This window comes from Pogoniulus pusillus, chromosome 31, assembly GCF_015220805.1.
Source record: "Pogoniulus pusillus isolate bPogPus1 chromosome 31, bPogPus1.pri, whole genome shotgun sequence".
Classification (NCBI taxonomy): domain Eukaryota; kingdom Metazoa; phylum Chordata; class Aves; order Piciformes; family Lybiidae; genus Pogoniulus; species Pogoniulus pusillus.
Window position 1 is genome coordinate 1,030,555 of NC_087294.1, and position 24,152 is coordinate 1,054,706.

Sequence of the window (24,152 nt, forward strand, 5' to 3'; positions counted from 1 at the left end):
CTACACAATGATAATGAAGTTCTATATTTATTGATAGAAGATGATGGTTTTAAATTACCTTAGCTTCATGTTGCTGCAAGATTCTTTTAAGATAAACAACACTGGACTAAACTAGTCCTACAGAATGGGGTATTCGGAGAAAAATAGCACAGCCACAGCATCTTTATCACTTATTGGCAGACAAGAGATGTCATTCTTGCCTAAAGTCTCAATCTGTGTAATTATTTTGCCTGCTTGCACTTTCCTATAAAGTAAAATTATTATGCCCTCTCCCAAACTAGAACAGTATTGTCAGGTGACTTGTATGTGTCCTACAATGACAGCTACAATTAAACTGATGGAAAATGAGTTTCTGTGTGTGCTATGTACAGCCATAGTGTATATTAATAAATCATAGAGTCAGCCAGGTTAGAAGAGACCTCCAAGATCATCCAGTCCAACCTAGCACCCAGCCCTGTCCAATCAACCAGACCATGGCACTGAGTGCCTCATCCAGTCTTTTTTTTGAACACCTCCAGGGACGGTGACTCCACCACCCCCCTGGGCAGCCCATTCCAGTGGAAAATCATTCTCTCTGTGAAGAACTTCCTCCTAATATCCATCCTGAACCTCCCATGGCACAACTTGATACTGTGTCCCCTTGTTCTGTAGTATATCCAGAGAAGGGCGACGAGGCTGGGGAGAGGCCTTGAGCACAGCCCTACGAGGAGAGGCTGAGGGAGCTGGGATTGGTTAGCCTGGAGAAGAGGAGGCTCAGGGGTGACCTTATTGCTGTCTACAACTACCTGAGGGGTGGTTGTGGCCAGGGGGAGGTTGCCCTCTTCTCTCAGGTGGCCAGCACCAGAACGAGAGGACACAGCCTCAGGCTGTGCCAGGGGAGATTTAGGCTGGAGGTGAGGAGAAAGTTCTTCCCTGAGAGAGTCATTGGACACTGGAATGGGCTGCCCGGGGAGGTGGTGGAGTCGCCGTCCCTGGAGCTGTTCAAGGCAGGATTGGACGTGGCACTTGGTGCCATGGTCTGGCCTTGAGCTCTGTGGTAAAGGGTTGGACTTGATGATCTGTGAGGTCTCTTCCAACCTTGATGATACTGTGATACTGTGATATTACTGATTGATTAAAGTGGCAAAGTTAAATTTTTAAATGATGTAGTATACAGAAGTGATGACTGTGGTCTAAATTGAACAACTTTAAGGTGTGGTCTTATTTAGTACCTTTATCCTCCAGAAAACTGCAAAATTCTCTTTCTGTTGTCACTGTTAAGTATGCATCGTGGTACTGGTAATGGATTTTGCAGATTGTTTGCAAGGTAAATCACAGGGAGATGTATTTGAAACAGACCCCCAAACAATGTCCATAGTTCTTTGGCTTGTGGACATTGCTCAGGGCAGGTGTCTCACCATTGGTGAGGTGATCCAAGCCACCACAAATGAAGATGAGTCTGTATTCATGAGGCTGGGCTCCACATGTACAGTTCCTGGAGCTCTCTCAGTGGTTGATGACCGCTGACAGTGGGAAAATGATTTGCTGAAAAATCTGTGTACTAGATCACAGTTAGAGGTCTATACCTCTGTAGACTTTTGAGGTAGGTTTAATTCCAGAACTGTCAGCTAGCAGGTTGGTTATTTAGTTGTCTCTTAGTCTACCAATTTATGTTCTTGTTTAATTATTTATCTGCCCAGACATCTATTTATTTGGTTGGTTTGTCTGTTTGTTTATTTATTTCCCTGCATGTGCAGGTAAACGAGATGATGTTAGGCATACTATTCACTTGAGACTTGTAGTCTTTAAAGAAAGGTATTTTTTGCACTTTTGGCTAGCATCTATTTGAAAATTCTCCAGAACTCCAGCAAAAGTGATGTGGAGCATGAAGACAAATGAGTTAATAAATAGGCTTCTAATGAATAGACTTTGCACTGGCAGGCAGATGCAGTTCCTGTATTAATAACCATCCCTCATGTGAAGTAGAGTGAATGTTGTGCATGTAGGGGAAAGAGAAGATGAATAAATGTTTTGATTTTTTTTGTATCACAATAAAAATAGCAGGAGAGATTCCCCAGGCAGCAAGTGGCTGTTCAAAGAAAGACAAAAAGCTCTATCCGTTGTGTTTAGGATTTCCAGAATAGCGAACAATAGGAAGGACGTAAAACATAGCTTGGCTGGTTTGGTTTTGTCACACAAAGCAGGGTTTGTTCAGCCTTAGTGCCAAAAAAAAGAAAAGAAATTGGTTTATATCAAATCTGCTTCCACTTATTGCAAACAACAAGCATGCACAAGCATTCCTACCAAATTCCTAACAATAAAGAAATTGAAGATTATTATGTAAAGCGTAGGAATAATATTTAAGCAGAGCAGGATGTGAAGTTGTAGATATATCTTTGCATCTAAAATGCTTAGTTCCATGGTTCTCACAGAGCAAAATAAAGTTGCTTCTATTTGTTCTCCTCTTCCTGGAAATAATCTTTATTTTTTGTTGTAATACAGGAGACAAAAGGATGGAGTTTTGTCTTAACTGTGAGTAGGAAGAAGCTGGCTGTAAGATGTCTGAGATTATTTTTTTTTTAATAATTTGGATGTTTTTGTTTTGTTTTAGTCACATATTGGAAAACACCAGTGAAGTGTTTCACTTGATTAACGTGGGCTCCACAGTCCATATGAAATTTTATTGCTGATGAGGTTCTTCTGATGGGAGTATGTAATTACTCAGCAGCTTTGAAACCTGCCTCCATAGTCTGAAAGAAGGACTGATTTCCACATGAAGTTCCATAAAGCTGCCTTTGAAAAGACTGTCTCTTGTAGCTTTCCAAACCAAGTAGAAATTGTTTTGGAGCATTGCAAAGGTACATAGTACTTCCATTTATGGTAGAATATAGTTTTACACAATGTTTGGCAATCCAAGTTCTGTAAATGGCTGAACTGTAGGATCAAAATGAGTGCATTCATGTACTTTAAGAAATCTTACAGAATCATTGCACTTTTGGCAATGAAATTGTAGCTTGATAGAGTTGTCTGTTTTGGAATCGGTGGTTGTGCATTGCTATTCTTTTTAACAGAGATAAAATTTGATTAAGTTGAAGGAGATTTGGAGACAGTTGCATTTTTAGAAGAGATATTCACTCCTACTCAGTCCAAGAACATGAATAATAAAATCACTATGTTGCCTGTCCACCTAGGGGTTGGGTGAAGAGTTAGCAGTAATTTCTATAAATCTCTGCTGAGTATGATGCTTACACAGATTAGAAGACCCCTCTGCCTCTGATGATAAAAGCTGCTGATGTGATGCAGAAGGAACGTATAATCTTACTGATTTTATTCCAGATCTGGTCTCTACAAAATCCAGTGTGGGCTTTACTGTGTTTGATTGGTTGAGTTTTTTTAAATCCTGAAATAAAACTGTAAAAATAGAGTTGTATGGAGCATCTCCTCCAAAGTGCTTATGTTTAGCTTTGCTCAATGCACCACTTCTTTTTCTTTAAGTCAAATGGGAATATTTCAGACACATTAAAACTGTTGCTCTTGTTTAGGATCTTTATTTGTAAGCAGATAAATGTCCCTACAGCTTCCACCTTCCCCCTATCATGCTGAATTGTCATCCTATGCTTGCTTTATTTAACAAGGCAGGCCTAGATTAAGAATCAAACCCAAAAAACAACCCCCCCCCCCAAAAAAAAAAGCCACAAAACCCCCCTCTGATCTATGCCATGGACACATAAGCCAAATGTGCCCTATTTGTGTTTATTAAATCTTTATGGATTCTTTTCTCCATCAAATTTGGCCCACAGCTTTCTAACATGTAGAACCTTCTAATATATTTACACTTTCAGCTTTGTTTCTGCATGGTGTGAAAAAGACACTCTCCTTGTCTGTCCTGAACCTTGACAGGGTAGTTTAATTTGATACCATCTAGTATTAAATGAGAAGCATCCGTGTACATGCCTTACTCATCTTGCTGCTCCTGATTTTGTAGTCTTGTATCTGGCGTGCAGACCACTAGCACCTAATTCATTTAGTTGTTTCTTGTACTGAACTTATTTCACTCTTTGGATGATACTACCTATCATTCTCTTATCTCTTCTATATCTCTTTTTTAAAAGAAGAGGAACAGAACTGCACACAGTGTGGTATGGCTTGTGAGTTAATAAAATCTGTGATTTATGAAGATGCTCCACCCTCCCTTCCTCTCCTACTATTTTCAAGCTTTCTATTTACTTTCTAAACTAACTTATCTGATGTTTTTATAGTATTGTTCTAACCCCAGGATCTTTTCTCTGAATTATGTCAGTTCTGAGTCCATCTGTTTATGAGTATGTTGAACAGCACAAGCCCCAAGGATACTTTTAACTCTTGAAAGGAAATTGCTAGATAAGCAGATACAGAATTTGGGACATGAGAAAGTCAAATGCTTTAGTGTGTATCCACCGTGTGATTTTCTTCATGGGATTATGTCTGCATGTTTCACAGGGCAATATTAGTTTAAAAACTTTACATGGATATAAAGCATGCAACAAAAATACTTACTACAGATGGGCATGCATTATATTAAGCAGTCCAATGAAGTAAGCCAGAAATGAGAATAATTCTAGGATGATGTTTGGCCAAAATAGGTCTTGATTTTTTTCTTAATAGTAAGAATCTTTGTCTCCTGAACAGACACAATTTAGAGGTAGGAAAAACTTGGAATTGCTGAATGAAAAATGGGAGCAGCAACTCTTTGGGCTTACAACTACTTTAATGAATGTGAAAATGCAGAAAGGTTAAGTAGTAGGAGTGATGAAAGACTTAGTGAACTTACTTTGTCAGGAAAGATTAACAGAATCAGGAGGCCTACTAGATTTCAAAGGAATTAGACTTAAAATGTTTAATCTTCAACTACTAGTTCAGTAAATGTCACCAAATTCAAGAAACAGGCAGATCTAAAAATCCTCTCTGCTCTTTTGAGACTGGGAAAAGGCACCTGCTGAAGGAATGTTGTGTGTGAGATGAAGATGTTTCTATCATCTAGGAACAGGAATCTAAAGACTTACATTTTGGTGGTGTGAAGAAAACAGCAAAGGCTGTTTCCCACTCCCCCCACCCCCCAGAAAGACTTGCATTGATTGCTTGCAAATGCCAGCACTTCTCACAACTGTTTTTATTTGGGGTTTTAAATTGTTCTCTCGTCTCTGTTATTTGAATAGTTTATTTGCTCCTTCTCTGTAGATACTCCCTGGTTTTATTTTTCAAGCTGAGGCTAGTGCTGGATTGCCTTGCTGCATGAGAACTCCTGAATATGCACCATCTCCTCGTAGCTTAATCCCTTATGTGTTTTCCTTATTACTTGCTTGTCCCCCACCCCTAGTTGATGATTGATTTAAGTTTTTAGCTCAGCCTCAAAGTGCCTAAGCCTCCTCCACTTGGAGCCAGACTTAATCTTCCCTTTATGGTTGGAGTCCACGTGGTTTTTATCAATGTATTTTTCTTGTAACCTTTCCACAAAGGGAGATTTTGTTCCCCTGTAAGGTCTTATGTTGTTATTCTAATTGCTATGGCTGACTTGATATTATCCCAAAGTTCAGGGTTATACAGTGCTAAGCACACTGCAAAATGTGCAGTAATGATGAGACTGTTTCTGTTGCATTTGTTACAGCCTTTTGACAGTAAGGTCTTCCACATTAGAGTCTCAGGTTGCAATTATCTTTCCTGTTCCTTCTGTTTCTCTACTTATATGGCTATATAAGCTTATCTTAAAATGGGAACGTTTCTGTTTCAATTTTTTTTGTGTAATTGTGAAGATTACAAGCTTAGTAGTAGGATGATGTTTAATTCAAATAACTTTGGCTCTCAAAAGCTGCTGATGTTTTGCTCCTTCTGTGAGCCGTCTGGCCCACAGAAATGATGAAGTTATTAGTGGTTGTTTATAGATTTTCCTCTCCACCTACTGATGCACAATTCCATATATAGGAAGCAGCCTTCAGAAAATAAACCAAGAGTTCATGCCACCTGGGTCTATCAGCTGATTGGCTGAAGCCATGTGTATATGATACATATGTTCAAGGATGTTTTTGTGTGTCTCTAGGGATACGGAAGGATCGCAGAGGTGGGCGAATGATGAAACAGAAACGACAAAGAGAAGAGCAGGATTCCAGGAACGGGGAAGCTTCTTCTACAGAGCTGCGAGCTCCCACCCTTTGGACAAGTCCACTGGTGGTTAAACATAACAAGAAGAATAGTCCAGCCCTGTCCCTGACAGCAGAGCAGATGGTCAGTGCCTTGCTGGAAGCTGAGCCACCCATAGTTTACTCGGAATACGACCCAAATAGACCATTCAATGAAGCCTCTATGATGACCCTGTTGACCAACCTTGCAGACAGAGAATTAGTGCACATGATCAACTGGGCAAAGAGAGTTCCAGGTAAGGAGAAAAAAAAACCTAGTGGACCATACAGTCTTATACATGACAAACCAATAGAAAAAAGGCTCACTGATTTGCACACTACGTATTCTGATTTTATGACACTTCTTCACTTAAATACATAAAACGTCACACATTATTTGTTATATTGCTTGATGTATAAAAAACTATATTGCAATATAAGCAAACTTTTGACTGGAGATTTATGCAAGAAAAGTATTTCCTCAAACTAAAGAATGTTAGACAGGTTTTGGATTGCATGTAATTTTTTATGTGAAACCCAGCAACATTAAAGGTAAAAACTGATTACTAAAAGCTGAACCTAAAAACTTTGCTCTAGTCAAATTATGTTAACTATTTGTATCCCTTCTGAAAAAAATGATTACTCCTTTGTCTGTAATATAAGCCATAAATTCAGTATCACGAAAGAGCCCACAGATATTAGTATTATTTATATAATTGACATTTTATGTTTTTGACCATAAGTTACAGATCTTTCGTGAGTTTGGAGTTTAGAAACAGAGCCAGAATAGCAATTTCTGTATGGCATTTTATCTATGATAGTTTGGGTCTTACCACCCCCACCCCCCCCACTTATTAAATCACTCAGACTAGACTCAGCTGAGCTAGAAGTTAAGGAATGAAGCTTTATATTTACCAACATATGCACCAACAGTGAGAGGCCTTCCATTATCACTCCTTGATAGAAACCTGATAGTCAAGACATTAGCATAGGATGAAGGAGCAAGCTTAATAAGCTTCTTTGTGAGACCTGTTCCAAGAGGAATATCATCAGGCTCATGTGTGCCATGATCTCCATAAAGCACTTCCTTCACAGCAAACTCCTTCAGAAGCTTAATTCCCTGCTCAACGGTGTTCCACTTCTTGGCTGCCTGTGGCGAATCATCTCAGAAAGTGTATCTCACAGCCACAGCCAACAGGAGGTGTGTCCACAAGCTAACCTTACCAAGAGGACTTGCTAAGTATTTGTCCATTCCCCTCTCCTTGGTGAGTGGCCCTAGCTGCTTTGCAGACTTGTCTCCTACCTGTAGGGCATTGGCACCAATAGTACAGCATCTCACCAGCCAGCTTAGGATTGGCTCTCCTGATTCCCTTGCATATTTCTTTCTAACTTCCCTGATCTCTTTGAGGGGATCATTGGAATCCTGGATATCATCCATCTCCTCTTCCCCTGGTTGTCCTGGTTGTCCTTGGCCTAGAAACAGAACTTTCCTAAGAGCATTCTTAAACTCCTCAGAGTCATCCTCCTTCTTGTCAGCTAATCTCACAAAGCTCCTTTCATCACTATATTGTGATTTGAGTATATTGGTCAGATCTCAAAGGCTGTTTTTCTTCTCTTCTTCCTCTTATGTACCACAGGTTCTCTCTCCTAAATCCTGTCTTGAATCACTCTGTCAAATGTTTTGTCTTAGCTTTTGCCTTCACAGGAGCAAGAAAGGCTGGAGCCAAAAAGGTTTTGGAAGTTCCTTCTAGTGGGTCTGAATCATTAAGGGTCTGACTGCTGTCTGTGCATTTGAATTTGGTTTAGGGTTAGAAGCTGCTCCCTGAAGATTTGAACTAGGTAAAGAAACAACAGAGACTTGAACAGCTGGCCCTGTTCTTTGGCTGCCTGCCACATTATTGTCAACAAACGAGACTTTGGCAGTTGTCCCAGAACTTGCAGGAGGAGCTGCAGCAGTGGACATGTAGGCCTCTCTTGCTCTCCCCCTGAGCAGAAATGGTTTTAATTGTCTCCAGGCTTTATCTCTAACTCTCTTTGTGAGGAAACCTGTCTCTTTTGTTTTCTTAAAGCAGCCACATTCAAATTTCTCATGCGCAGTGCTAGCATTAGTACTAAACCCAGAATTATTAGGGCTCTATTAATACATGATAAATATACCACTATATTACATGTGTAAAACTCACCACAGGGGTCTCTAAGGTAGATTTAGGCAAAATTACATTACCTTCATCAGAGAATATTTTTCAGCTGTGGTAGTATTTCCTGGCTTAGTAAAAACAGAGTTGGTAACAGTTTCAGTAATATTAAAGCCTACCTAGCTGACAAGATACTCTCCAAAATCCAAAACCACTCCTTTAACCTTTGTCCATATCAGATCAAACAGGAAGGCACCAGTTTTGGCTGTCATCCAGTGATAAAATAATCAGAGACATGAAGGCCAAATAATAGAGAAAACAAGGCAAAACAACTTCAGCTTAACCTCCAGACTTAATTAGCAATCAATCAAAGTTAATTTGCCTCACATGGTAGCACCAAAATAGAGATGTGATAGTTTGGGTGCTACCTGCCCCGCCCCCCCTCTTATGAAATCACTCAGACTGAACTCATCCAAGCTGGAAGTTAAGGAATGAAGCTGTATATTTACAGCTTAGCACAATACACAATATACAAGCTTTATATTTACAATATTTACAGCTATATACAGAAATATACAAGTTAAAGGTAATACAGAAACACAACAGCCCTCCCAGAAACTGGATTCCCCAAGGAGGACTCCCAACCACCCTTCCACCTTCTTTTAACCCCTCTACCTTACCTTAGAGTATACCTTATGTTCAAGGTGAGTTTGGAGGATTGGCAAGGGGGCTTAGAAAACAGAAGAGTTACACAGAAGCAGCCCAGGGAGACACCAGCTGTGGCAGAGACCCACTGTGTTACCTATGTTTTGTGTTCTTGTTTTTATCCACCTCAGTAAGCCTATGAGTGAAGTAGACATCACCATTGTTTCCTTTTCACAGCCTATCATTTATTTTTTCTCACTAAAATATTCAAGCTAGCCTAAAACTAGCACATTGTCCTGCTGGAGCTAAGGGTTTTTATCTTTATCATTTTGGTGAATCATGCTTGCTGAGTTAAGACCCCTCTTTTCTGGAAAGGAGTTACAGAATCGTGGGAAGTTGTGTAACTACTTTTCCTGAGTTAACATTTAAAATTTTGTTAGAAATTTATCATGCCTGCTGGCATCCTTGCTTGATAAAAATACTGCCGTACATGGAATTTATACTGTATAAATTTGTTGGGATTCTGATTCCTTGCATTTTGACTATGACCATTTATTTCACCTGTTATATAGCTGCCTTATGATGAGATGTTAGAAAATACTGCCACAGCTTTTGCTCATATTCCACACAGGTGATGCTGTTTTTCTGTTTTCTTTCATTTAAACTTGGCAAGACATTTCCTGGTGAATCAATAACCCATTAAATCCAAGTCTTTTCCAGTCCTCATGGGTTTCCTTTTTACCAATTTTCACATGTCACTTTATGGGCTCCAGCTATGATCAATGAGAACCTGTGTGGTTTTCATTTCTCATTGTATCTTAGAAGAAATCACCTGAGACTTTATTTGTGGCAAATTCACAGTACTCAAGGCCTGACTCACAGTCTGTTCAAGTCAAGAGCAGGTTCTCTTGTTCATTTAGGTATGCTTTGGATCATGTCTTTGGAGGGCAGAAGGGCTCTGCAGCAGGACCTTGACCGCCTGGACAGATGGGCAGAGTCCAATGGGATGGGGTTCAATAGCTCCAAGTGCTGGGTGCTGCACTTTGGCCACAACAACCCCATGCAGAGATACAGGCTGGGGTCGGAGTGGCTGAGAGCAGCCAGACAGAGAGGGATCTGGGGGTGCTGATTGATACCCGCCTGAACATGAGCCAGCAGTGTGCCCAGGTGGCCAAGAGAGCCAGTGGCATCCTGGCCTGCATCAGGAATGGTGTGGCCAGCAGGAGCAGGGAGGTCATTCTGCCCCTGTACTCTGCACTGGTCAGACCACACCTTGAGTGCTGTGTTCAGTTCTGGGCCCCCCAGTTTAGGAGGGACATTGAGATGCTTGAGCGTGTCCAGAGAAGGGCGACGAGGCTGGGGAGAGGCCTTGAGCACAGCCCTACGAGGAGAGGCTGAGGGAGCTGGGATTGGTTAGCCTGGAGAAGAGGAGGCTCAGGGGAGACCTTATTGCTGTCTGCAACTACCTGAAGGGGTGGTTGTGGCCAGGGGGAGGTTGCTCTCTTCTCTCAGGTGTCCAGCACCAGAACGAGAGGACACAGCCTCAGGCTGTGCCAGGGGAGATTTAGGCTGGAGGTGAGGAGAAAGTTCTTCCCTGAGAGAGTCATTGGACACTGGAATGGGCTGCCTGGGGAGGTGGTGGAGTCACCGTCCCTGGAGCTGTTCAAGGCAGGATTGGACGTGGCACTTGGTGCCATGGTCTGGCCTTGAGCTCTGTGGTAAAGGGTTGGACTTGATGATCTGTGAGGTCTCTTCCAACCTTGGTGATACTGTGACACTGTGATACTGTGAAAATCTCTTTGAAAAATGAATGTGTGTCCAAAGTGTTTAAAGCTTCTACTATCAAAACAGTTAAATTCAAATGACTTTTCTATGGAATTTAGAGACATAATTAGTATGAGTCTGTTAAAATCCACTGATTTACGTTCAACATGAGTATATCACTTTCTAAATTCGTTGGGTTGTGCAATGGGAAACACTTGTCTTCTGTGACATTTGATTTTCGTTGCTAATGTAACTGATGAAGGTGTGTTTAGACATGAGCAATACTCAGATCCATTTGTCATTCAGGAATCTCTCTTAAACTGTTTGTCACAAGGCATTGCATGTGGTGAAGATCAAAATGCCTCCTGGTTTACAAAATATATCCTTCATTTCATAAGCAAGCTTCTGAAATTAGGAAATCAAATGTCTAAGATTTTAAACTGTTTGTGTTTATCCAATGTGTTTTACATTTACTGTGCCTGTAAATTGCCAAAGTAGCTCCTTAGGAAAAGGTAAACCAAATGTCTCTATGTATATATGTTACTAAGTACTCTGACAGCACTGTGACAGGTATGAATCTGGGGAACTTTGACTAGGAAAAGCAAAACATTCCTTCCCAGTCATAGTTTGATCATACCAAAGGGAAATCCTGAAACAGGAGAGACAGAATAGGAATACTTTGGGGATTCTGAAAGTGCTGGGTACTTAGCTGAATCTTGGAGGGTGATATACATAACCAAACCCTGTGCTTTGGAATGCTGATTTAAACAAATTCTGGGCTAATTGTTTACCTACCTGTAAAACTGAGTCCTCGGAGAGTAGAGATTTTGGAGCTAGGTGTTTAAAATGTTTTTCTTTTGATGTCTCATTTGGCCCCTGGAAAAGGTTGAGTGTTCCTAGTTGCTGATATTAAATCTTAGAAGTACTAATCACCTTTCAAAGATAAGGCCTTTACTTGGTCTATCTGCCCAGGTTTCCTTCTCCTGGATTATACTGGCAATACAAGTATCTTCACCTCTACGTTATGTTACCTTTGACTACTCCATTAATACTAGGAATTGAAGCAATGCTACGTGGTTAGAGAGGGCTTTTGTATGCTTTGTGCATAAACAGAGAAACTGACTAACTTTTCTGTTAGGTAAGTATTGTGTGCAACTGCTTTGTGGGATTCCACTCAGTTATTTTCATGGCTAATTTACTAAAGTTTCCTAGTTTGGAACCAAGAGCTAAAACATCTTTTACTACAAATGAATCAGCACAGGGAGTGTGCCAAAACACAGCATAGTATAGTAACATGCATATATATGTATATTTGTATGCTTGAATTGACTCTACAATCTTGGCAGTAGCAGTTTGTGAGGAAAAGAGATCTTGTAGCAGCATCTTGTGCGTAACCTTAAAAAATATGTTAAGTATTTATCTATAACTTAACTGTTAACACAGGCCATAACAAAGTTTTCCCAGGGCAGTACAATTCATAGCATTCCAAATGCATAAAAGCTTGTTTTACTTTTTTTCTTTGAAAACCTGGCCACTAATATAAGTGAATTTTCTGGATTACACAAAGAAAGATCTTCTACAGTGTCCTGTGCCATATACAAAAAGTTCAGAATGCTTTGCAGCATGACCTATGGGGATTTTGGCTTAGGTCCTCCCAGGTGACAGCTGTAAGACTCTAGTGGTGTCTGGTTGCCCCAGACAGCTGTAATAGCAAGCTGCTGCAGGTAAGGCAGGTGTAACCATATTGTGGTGGGCTACACTCGACATACATAGGGAAATTGATCCTTTTGCCATTTACCACTGAGAAATCACTGAAAGTCACCTGCAGGCTAGATATTAGTGTAGGTAAATAAATGTTCTGCTAATCTTTGAATCACATATTCCTGAAAGATATGGCTTTCTATTTTCTCTTGGTTTCCATAACATCTCTGGGATATAGTACCCACTGCAGTGCCGTGGAAAGAGATTTTTTCAGTGCATTGAATTTTCATCATGATCTTTGGTGCAATGAGCAAAACCATTCTTTTTCTACAGAAATGCTAATATGGCAAAGGACTTAGTGGGTTTCATTTAATATCTGTGCTGTCTTCTCTAAAGGAAGCTCATATTTTCAGTGTAATCCTCCAAATTTCTTGGTTTTGTCTAGAAGCTCTTGAGATGACAAGCTTTTACAGTGAGCTCGTGGTAAAGAGTGTAGCTTTAAGGGAATTTTGTGGCAAGGGTGAAATCTTTGGCACTGCCACCACAATCTTGTGTAACTATTTACTACAAGTACAGTAGCTGTACAGCTTAATAACCCTAAAATGGTACACTAGGCATGCAGGCTTTGAAGTTGTGAGATGATTCATAGTGCTGTACTCCTTTTATGGCTTCGTGAACCGAGGAGATAAACATTTTGGCAGAGATTTTTTTTTAAATTTCAAAGCCACAGGAATTGCTCTTTTCTTAAGATATTGTTTTCCTATTTGACCTTCTAAACTGCTCTGTTTGCTAAATTGTGAACAGTGTGTAAAGAGGCCAACAATAGCCACAGTTTAACACTGCACTTCCACGACATTAAACCTTCAGAAAAGAAAGAATAAAAAAACCAGCTTGCAGTAGAAGGAAAGAAGTCTTATACAAGGGCTATGTGTGTGAGTAAGCCTGTAGGTGCAGGACAGCTTACAACATGTCAAGGTGTAGACATCTTCCTGGCAAAAAAGTTACACTTAGCTTCAAAATAGGTGTGACTTGCAATTCCTGTAATAATTTTTAATATTACAAAATACCTCCTTTATAGTCTCTTCTCCTTTGAATTAATGTGGAGATCCACACTAATTTCACTGTTAGTGAAAAAAACACCCCTCTGCTTGTCTTTTTAATATATTGAAGTGATACTCTAGCTTCTCCACTGACTTCATAGGGGAAAAAGAGAGGAAGAAAATACATCTATAAGAAAAAGAGACGTTATAACAAGCATCTACATATTACTTTATGTCTGCTTCTTGCTAATTTCTTTTCTGTGACGCTTCAGTTAATCACCATGAGTACAGGACATGAGACAATCTTTATAGTGGAATGCCATTTGAATCTGAACATCAGACTGGGAGGTAGCATGCAACAGTAGGATTATCAGGGCAATATAGTTAAAAATATTGAATATGAAATTCAAGTTTTCCATCCCTATGTTTTCTTAGTATGGGAAGCATCTACAGTCTTTCATGTTTTTCATGTAAAATCAATCAAATCCCCTTTCCTGTCCTCTTCTAGCGGCTTCTGAATGTGGTATGAGACAAATACACTCTTGCAAGTAGCTTATATTTTTATTATATGTATGTAGTGGAGTTGTAATTAATCAATGGAAGATTGTAATTATTTCAAAATTAATATTGTTTAGTAATTTTGATATTCAGGAGTCTTGCCCTCCTCCCCCACTAATTTTAATAATAATCAGGTTCTCTTGCAATGGTCATGGAAACATTATACAGATGATAACATAGGATCTAGAAGGTTTAAGAAATAACTAGCAAAATATGTAAACATTAATTGAACTGGAAGAGAAGGTTCTTGTGGTCAGTATACCACTTGTCCACTAGATGGACTCGGGAAGCTTCTTTCTGCTTGTGGCAGAAGGCAGTTAGTGAATTACAAGAGGCTTTAAGTATTTACACACAAAATTATCTCCTGACTTGCGGGGCTAGCTACAGCTTCAAACAGTGCCCAAATGCCTTCATGGGGTTCTGTTGGTGTCTTCTTAGCTCCTGAAGCTTCTGATTCTTCCCAGGCTTCATGGGATGCTGGGGAAAGGAGGCAGATGATCTCTGACCTAGTCCTGATTTCTCTGGATGATCTGTGTACCTCCAGGATTTCCCATCTTGGCAGAAGACTTTCAGGTGTAGGCAAGATGTCTTGCAGTGTGCAATCTTAGCACAATGTCATGCTGGCTACGCAGGCCCATTGTGTGGAGGCACTAAGAGCATGTTCCTGGTAAACTCAAAGCAGGAAGTTTCCAGGCAGTTCAGGATGCACTAAGGCAGTGAGGCAGAACACTGCCAGAAGCAGAGTGCGATGGCAGCAGGCAGCAGCAGGCAAGCAAGCACAAATACAGTGGCAGAGCATGTTGTGTTACCTGCTCATCTCTTTTTATCAATACAGTCTGAGCCTAATGGACCTTGGGACACAGGATAACCAACCAGAATGACAGTTATCCAACCTTGACCATATTAGGTGAAGCTGTAGGCTTACTTTACCCAAATTTGGGGAAAATGTAGGCCTTGCATGAGGTAGGCACAAGCCAAGTGTATGTACCTTATTTACCACAGGGTGTAAACAGGAGCAAAAAAAGTCTGGGCAAGCCAAAGGCCTTAGACTCAGTAGCTCCAGGTTCTTTGTTCTCTTTCCTGCAGTTGCTTCTCCTCAAAAGCAGAAGGAGGAAGAGCAGACAAACATTTCTAGGGAAGCCAGTACATGTATAAGCCTATTTTGGCCTATTCAGGCCTACCACGACAATATAAGCTTGTCTTTTAGTGCTTTTGAAACACATTGAGGTGTATTTCCTCCTGTGGAGCAATTTTGATGACAGAAAAGAAAGAGACTATGTGACATAGTGTCCTGCTGAGAGGCCACAGGGATGCTGATTCTACAAGACAGGTAGCCGTTCAGCAGAGCTATATGCACCAGGCTCTTGTGTCAGACAGGGGGAAGCCAAAGGTGAGAAGAAACAGTTCAGCAGAAATGGTCAGAAAGGAACATAAACTTTGGCTGCAGGCACCTATGGGAACAAAGCCACAGGCAGTACTTTCGCTAAGTGAAGACCGGAAGAAAACCACAGCAGGATAAAAAATGCTCAGAGTCTAAATAACAACTGGGAAATTTAAGCAGTCTAACTCTAGGAGGTCCCTGGAGTTAGAGATATAGAAGGGGAGATAAATGCCTCAGGACTAGAATTATCAACATGACCAGCATCAAGGAGACTCCATCTGGGACTAAAAGTAGAGAGCACATACAAGAGGATCAGAGGAAGAAAACTGGGAATCAGTCAGATGAGGCAATGACAGGTTCACTGCTCCTGGTAAAGGCCAGTAATTTGTTCTTCAAAGTGGAAGGATCTGGTTGTTGCCTCTTCCCCCTGCCACATGGACAGCCTTGGAATGTTTTCTACTCAATATTCCTTTCCTGTTTCCTCTTACAAGGCATAGTCACTGAGCTTCATATACCACTTTTTCAGCAGAAATTTTCTGGCAGTAGGGATTACAGGAATATATTCAAAGTCACTTCATTTGCATTTCCATCAAGGGAAAGCAGAATTAGGAAAGCAAAAGTACTTAAAGAACCATTTTGAATCTTCCCTTAGAGAACCTTTGAATCAGTTCGCATGTACATCCTTGAGGATTTTCTCTTACACACCTTGCACCATTTCATGATTTTTTGATTGTTTTTATTACATTTTTCTTCATTTACAAATTTCTATGGCTTATGGCATAGCTTTCCAGATTTTACTTCTTTGTCCAGAAGAAGAGAGTCTGAAGAGTAAGTTAGGTGTTGATGCCCTTTTTTAGCAACAGTCTGTGAAGACACTGGAAACCTCTACTTCATATGTCGGGTGGTGCTTCGTTCAAAACCAGGATAATTCCTTCTGATATTGCCAAATTGCAATGTTGGGGTGATCTATAGAGTGATGCATTGTCCTCTCCTTCACAGAAGTAATTACTTAGCATAGAGATTGGACTGCCAAAGTATGTTGAATCCAGCAAGTTATCCATCTTTCTAGGCTCCTTTAATTTAGGAAAGCTGTAGCAAGATACAAGTTTATAAAGAAATACAGAATAAAGCTGCCTCTCTTATACTGCATAACCATAGTTGTTCTCTGTGCACCATACTGAAAAATCATCAAATCATAGAACCTTAGAATGGGTGGATTGGAAGGAACCATGAAGTGCATCTAGTTCCTACCACCCTGCCATGGGCAGGGACACCTTCTACTAGACCAGGTTGCTCAAAGTCCCATCTAGCTTCGTACTGAACATTTCCAGGGACTGGGCAGCCACAAATTGTTTCGGTGCTTCACTACCCTTGAAGTGAGAAAAAAAACGACCGTGGCTTTTCTTGTCTGTATAAGGCTTTCTGTTAAGGTGGAGGTGAGTGTGTGTCACATGCTGTGAAAACACACGTTGTTAGTTTGGGGGTTTGTTTTGTATTGTTTTCAGGTGACAGGTGTTTCATATATTGCTAAAAAAAGGATTTATAGCTAACAATGTTCTTCATAATATTTGCCCAATAAATCACCCACAGTTGGAACTCCAGTTCTTTTCAAACCCCGTAACATTTGTTTTCACAGAGATGTCTTGGTTTCTTCTTTGTGCAGCAGAATAATGTAAAAAACAATTAATGAAGGCATCTCTAAAGCCTACCTTTTATTAGCTCAGCACAGTAATGGTGATCTCCTCTAGATGATTTTTTAAAAGAAACACCCCTCTTTAGAGTGGTGAACCTCAAGTACATCTGAAATATCCCTGAACGAAGTATGTGCTGAATGTTAAATCTGAAGACAAACTTGTAAGTCTCTCTTTCAATAGGTGTGCACATACCCAGATAGATTTATTAACAATAGAATATGGCACTACGTATATGTAAAGCTTCATGTGTACGTAGTCGTTTTAAAATCAAGACCCAAAGTGCTATTGCAGGGCAGTTTGTTCAGAACTTTCTAGAGTAAGAAATATTTGTAGCCAAGACAGCCAATGGCATCCTGGGGTGTATCAGGGAAAGTGTGGCCAACAGGTCTAGGGAGGTTCTTCTGCCCTAGGAAGACCACACCTGGAATACTGTGTCCAACTTTGGGCTTCCCAGTTCTTGGGAGACAGGGACTTGCTGGAAAAAGTCCAACAGAGAGCCACGAAGGTGACTGGGAGACTTGAGCATCTGCCCTATGAAGAGAGACTGAGAAACCTGAGGCTGTTTAGTCTGGAGAAGACTCAAAGGAGATCTTATCAATGTGTACAAAAATCTGAGGGGAGAGTGGCAAGTGGATGGGGCCAATCTCTTTTCAGTTGTGCACAGCAATAAGACAAGGAACAATGGATGCAAACTTGAACATAGAAGCTTTCACCTCAACATCAGGAGAAACTTCTTTACAGTGAGGGTGAGAGAGCACTGGAACAGGCTGCCCAGAGAGGTTGTGGAGTCTTCTGCTCTGGAGACATTCAAAACCCGCCTTGATGCATTCCTGAGTGAACTACCATAGGTGATTCCACTTTTGGCAGGGGAGTTGAACTTGATGATATCTGGAGGTCCTTTTCAGCCTCTAATGTTCTATGATTCTGATTCTGTGATATTTAAATGTCAAAATTTGGAATTTGGTGGCTTCCTAACAAGCTGTCTCAAAGAAAAAAGTATCTTCACTAACGAAGATTGAATTATTGTCATTGGTCTTGTTTATTTGTTTGTCAAATAGTGGCAGATGAGAAATAACAATGAACAGGTAAGAAGGAGCTAACATTCTTTTAACAAGAACCACCTATATGTTGGAGTTCATTGGGCATCCAATAACATACAAATTCATTTGAAAATAAATGCTTGAACCATAGAATCAACCAGGTTGGAAGAGACCTCCAAGATCATCCAGTCCAACCTAGCACCCAGCCCTATCCAATCAACCAGACTGTGGCACTAAGTCTGTGGTCTAGTTGATTGGATAAGGCAGGGTGATAGGTTGGACTGGATGATCTTGGAGGTCTCTTCCAACCTGGTTGATTCTATGATTCGTTGATTCTATGATTCTAAGTGCCTCATCCAGTCTTTTCTTGAACACAACTCCACCACCTCCCTGGGCAGCCCATTCCAGTGGCAAAAGAAGATTGATTTCTATTGGTCTTGTCAAATAAAGAGGCAAAACTGAGCATCCACAGTAATATTTTTTATATTTCTAGCTAAAATTTAAGGAAATCAAATGCTTAAACTTAATGTTTTGTTTCTAAAAGAAACGGTCATTTTATAAAACATTTCCTGCTGTTTTTCTTTAGAAGATAAGGAATTTGCATTCTTGGACAAGTCTTAAGCTATGCTGAACCTTGGAGATTTCCAAGAAATGCTTGTTAATTTCCAGTCTGAGGAAAGAGTAGGTAATGATCCATCCTGATTAACTTGTTTCTTAAAATAATCCACAGAAGTAGTATGTGATTGTTGGAGAGCACTGATGCGGTATGTGTGTGCATGCACACGTATCCATTGTTCTCTGTTCACATCACTCACATCCATTGGCCCCTTTCACTTGCTGGCTAATGACTTTAGCCTAACTCCTTTAGTTTCACTCCAGTATTACATCTTAGAGCAGTGCCAGCTGTAATTCCAGTTTAGAGGTTATTTTAATATAACCTGCCTTATTTTTCTGTTCAAGTGAGTTATTCACTAAAATCTCGTGTTTGATATATAGAAGATTTTGAGATACATAGATGTAATTAGGAAAGACTTATTGCAGACTTCTTTTGGATAGGCTTTTACCCTGTCAGCACATTGTAGGACACTGCTGTTATGCAGCACATTTATGTGCTTTGATTATCTCTCCAGGAAATGAACTATGTGTGTAAAGAGTATGTTGTTTTGTCTGTGTGTTAGTTGTGGACTGCTACAATTTGAAGCTAGTTAAAGCATATCCCACAGCAGAATGGGGAGTGAGAAATCTGCAATTGCCTTATTCCTGTGGGAGTTTATTCTCAGCTAAGAGAGGCTATAAGAAAATATTGCTTTCTCTCTCCCTTATGGAAAGTTCTAATGCTTCTAAGAGTTACAGAATCCCAAACCCACAGAATGGCAGGGACTGAAAGGGACCTCAAAAGATCATCCAGTCCAACCTCCCTGCAGAGCAGGATCACCTGTACCACATCACACAGGAACTCATCCAGCCAAGTTTTGAACGTCCCCAGACAGGGAGACTCCACAAGCCTCTGGAGAAGCCTGCTCCAGTGTTCTGTCACCCTTACTGCGGACAAATTTCTCCTGTGCCTCAGCTTCCACCCACTGCCCCTTGTCCTGTCATCGGGCATCCCACCCTGCACGGATTTATAAACATGGATGAGGTCAGCCCTCAGTCTCTCTTCTCCAAGCTAAAGAGCCCCTGCTCCCTCAGTCTCTCCTCATAAGGGAATGTTCCTTTTCCTTAGCCATCGTTGTGGCTCTGCACTGCACTCTCTCAAGCAGTTCTATGTCCTGTAATGTTGCATGGCTGACCTATTTCAGAAACCCCCATTGATTGCTACTGAGGTAGTATTTCTTAAGGCCTTTGGATAAATTGGTAGGATGTATGCTGTTGGATTGTAGTTCCTTAAGTGTTTCAGTTGCAGTGTCAGCTAGAGCAGTTTCTGCCTTTCTGCTTCCACCATGACTGGGGCAGCTGTGCAAGTAGCAAGATGGATCTGGGTTAAAGAAAACACGTTTCTGTAGTGTGTGTTTTGCATGCCTATAGCTTCTGTGAGTTTCCCAGTCCAGTTCACTGCAAAAAACTTGAGGGGGTGCCACGTCCAGCTGGCAGCTGTCACTAGTGGTGTCCCTCAGGCATCAGTGCTGGGCCCCATCCTCTTTAACATCTTCATAGATGACCTGGATGAGGGCATGGAGTCAGTCATCAGCAAGTTTGCAGATGACACCAAGCTGGGGGCAGATGTGGCTGGGTTGGAGGGCAGAAGGGCTCTGCAGCGGGACCTTGACCGCCTGTACAGATGGGCAGAGTCCAAGGGGATGGCATTCAATAGCTCCAAATGCAGGGTGCTGCACTTTGGCCACAACAACCCCATGCAGAGATACAGGCTGGGGTCGGAGTGGCTGAGAGCAGCCAGACAGAGAGGGATCTGGGGGTGCTGATTGATACCCACCTGAACATGAGCCAGCAGTGTGCCCAGGTGGCCAAGAGAGCCAGTGGCATCCTGGCCTGCATCAGGAATGGTGTGGCCAGCAGGAGCAGGGAGGTCATTCTGCCCCTGTACTCTGCACTGGTTAGACCACACCTTGAGTGCTGTGTTCAGTTCTGGGCCCCCCAGTTTAGGAGGGACATTGAGATGCTTGAGCGTGTCCAGAGAAGGGCAACGAGGCTGGGGAGAGGCCTTGAGCACAGCCCTACGAGGAGAGGCTGAGGGAGCTGGGATTGGTTAGCCTGGAGAAGAGGAGGCTCAGGGGAGACCTTATTGCTGTCTGCAACTACCTGAGGGGTGGTTGTGGCCAGGGGGAGGTTGCTCTCTTCTCTCAGGTGGCCAGCACCAGAACGAGAGGACACAGCCTCAGGCTGCACCAGGGGAGATTTCGGCTGGAGGTGAGGAGAAAGTTCTTCACTGAGAGAGTCATTGGACACTGGAATGGGCTGCCCGGGGAGGTGGTGGAGTCGCCGTCCCTGGAGCTGTTCAAGGCAGGATTGGACGTGGCACTTGGTGCCATGGTCTGGCCTTGAGCTCTGTGGTAAAGGGTTGGACTTGATGATCTGTGAGGTCTCTTCCAACCCTGATGATACTGTGAAACTGTGGAATGTGAAGGTGACACTATACTGGGAATGAACAGGCAAGTATTAGCTTGGGCATGCTAGAAAGAAATATTTGTGTGTCCTATTAGTAGTAACATACACTCTAGCTCTAACTCAAGGCTCTTTATAATTTGATTTACTTTTACTTCTGCCTCAAAAGAAGAATCTTTTCCAATCTCTTCTTTAATAAAAGGCAAGAATCTTCCAGTTACTGTCACCATTTATAGCCTTTAACCTGTTTACTGAGGTAGAGGTTGTATAGCTTTTACTTTGCACATTTCTGCTCGACCTGTGATAGATTCTGTAATGCTATACCAGAGCTGTGGGAGGGTTGGAACATCAGAGGTAAGAGGAAGCATGGTAATTTCCCCCTCAAGGTGCATCCTAGTCAGAATCATAGAATCAGTAAGGGTTGGAAGGGACCACAAGGATCATCTAGTTCCAACCCCCCAGTCCTATTTTAGATCAGACTGTCCAGAGCCCCAGCCAGCCTGGCCATAAACACCTCCAGCCATGGGGCCTCAGCCACCTCCCTGGGCAACCCATTCCAGGCTCACACCACTCTCATGCTCAACAACTTCCTCCTCACATCCAGTCTGAATCTCCTCACCTCCAGCTTTGCTCCATTCCCCCTCGTGCTGTCACTACCTGACAGCCTAAAAAGTCCCTCCCTAGCTTTTTTGTAGGCCCCCTTCAGATACTGGAAGGCCACAAGAAGGTCACCTCAGAGCCTCCTCTTCCCCAGACTGCACAGCCCCAACTCTTTCAGTCTGTGCTCACAGCAGAGCTGCTCCAGCCCTCTGAGCATCCTCCTGGCCCTGCTCTGGACACTCTCCAGCATCTCCACATCCCTCTTGTAATGGGGGCTCCAGAACTGGAGGCAGTACTGTAGGTGTGGTCTCACCAGAACACAGTAGAGGAGGAGAATCACCTCCCTCCCCTTGCTGGCCACACTTCTGCTGCAGCCCAGGCTCTGGTTGGCTTTCTGGGCTGCAAGTGCACACTGCTGGCTCATGTTGAGCTTCTTGTCCACCAGCACTCCCAAGTCCCTCTCCTCAGGGCTGCCCTCCAGCCACTCACTGCCCAGCCTGGATTTGTGCTTGGGATTGCCTTGACCCAGATGAAGGACCCTGCACTTGGTTTTGCTGAACCTCATGAGGTTGGCTTGTGCCCACCTCTGCAGCCTGTCCAGGTCCCTCTGGATGGATCCCTTCCCTCCAGCCTGGCTGCTGCACCACACAGCTTGGTGTCATCAGCAAACTTGCTGAGGCTGCACTCAGTGCCTCTGTCCATGGCACCAACAAAGATGCTGAACAAGACTGGTCCCAGGACTGATCCCTGAGGGACTCTGCTTGTCACTGGCCTCCACTTGGACATGGAGCCATGGACAGCCACTCTTTGGGTGCAGCCATCAGAATAGTTCTTTATCCATGCAGTGGTGCACCCACCAAACCCCTGTGTCACCAGCTTGGAGACCAGGATGTGGTGTGGGACAGTGCCAAAGACTTTGCTCAGGTCCAGGCAAATGACATCAGTTGCTTGCCTCTCATCTGTTAGTGTTGTGACCTGTTCATAGAAGGCCACCAGGTTTGCCAGGCAGGATTTGCCCTTGGTGCAGCCATGCTGATTGTACCCCATCACCTCTTCTCTATTCTCCTGTCTCAGCAGTGCCTCCAGGAGGATCTGCTCCATGATCTTACCAGGCACAGAGGTGAGACTGACTGGCCTGGAGCTCCCTGGCTCCTCCTTCCTACCCTGTTTGAAAATGGGGGTTGTGTTTCCCCTTTCCCAGTCAGTGAGGACTGCCCCAGGCTGCCAGGACTTTTGGAATGGAATAGAGAGGAGTTTAGCAACCTCATCTGCAGTTCTCTCAGCACCCATGGGTGTATCCCATGGACTTGAACACTTTCAGGATCTTCACTTAGGATGGGCAGTTCTTCCTCCCAGTCCCTGCCATTATCTTCTATGGCTCCAGCAGTGTGGCTGGAGGCCTTTGCAGTGAAGACTGAGGTAAAGAAGTCATTGACAACCTCAGCCTTTTCTGTCACTTGTGACCATTTCACCTGTTTCCTTTCTGAGAGGGCCCCACCTTCCCATGCCTTCTTTTTACCATTAATATACCTGCAGAAATTCTTGGTGTTCCCTTGGACCTCCCTGGTTAGATTCAGTTCAAACTGTGCCTTGGCTTTCCTAAGCAGACCTCTAGCTGCTGGGGCAGCTTCCTTATATCCCCTCCCCCCATTCCAGCTGTCCTTTCTTCCACTCCTTGTAGAGTTTCCTTCTGTGTGGCAGTGTGTCCAGGAGCTGCTTGCTCAGCCAGGCAGCCTCCTAACATTCTTCTCTGCTTTCCTCTTTGTCAGTATACATCGCTCCTGGACACAGAGGAGGTGATCCTTGAGTACTGACCATCTATCCTGGGTCCCTCTTCCCTCTAGGCCTTCATCCCATGATACTCTGGCAGCAGATCCCAGAAGTGACCAAAGTCTGCATGCCTAAAGTCTGGTGCATCATCCCTGGCTTGCTTCAGGGCAGCAAGTCGAGGGCCCTCATGAGCTCTCCATCCCTCTGCCTCTGGTGAGCCCGCCCCACTGTTTGTCACCAGCTAGCAGGAGACTATTAACCCTTTCCCCTTCAAATCTAGTTTAAAGCCCTATCAATGAGCCCTGCCAATTCCTGCCCCAGTTCCTAGAGGGTCTTTAGTTTGCTTCCATTCCTGATGTACAGAGGACTTCTAGGAAGCAAAATCTGGCTGTTCCTATACCTATGCTGTTTGGAAACTAGAAGAGCTCTGGGGTTTCTTTTTGGTGTTACCTTGTGTTTGGTTGCTTATTCTAGTGTGTATTCTGTCTGTCTTCCAGGAAGACAGCTAATTCTTCTAGAATTATTCTTTGTCTTTGGGCCAAGTTTGCACTGTGCAGATAGTAAAGAGAGACATGAAGCAAAAGAAGCCCGTGGCAGGCTTTTTGGAACCAGCAGTTGCTTTCTATTCTATTG

At 42.6% G+C, this 24,152-nt stretch overlaps 1 protein-coding gene across 1 annotated transcript in view; it reads left to right on the forward strand.

The window, feature by feature from the left end:
- The window catches only part of ESR1 (estrogen receptor 1), a 183,660-nt gene that overhangs the window by 109,150 nt on the left and 50,358 nt on the right, over nt 1-24,152 (forward strand). Inside the window, exon 5 of the mRNA XM_064169411.1 lies at nt 6,053-6,388. Within this exon, the coding sequence (XP_064025481.1) occupies nt 6,053-6,388 (336 nt within the window). The remainder of the gene's footprint in view (nt 1-6,052; nt 6,389-24,152) is intronic.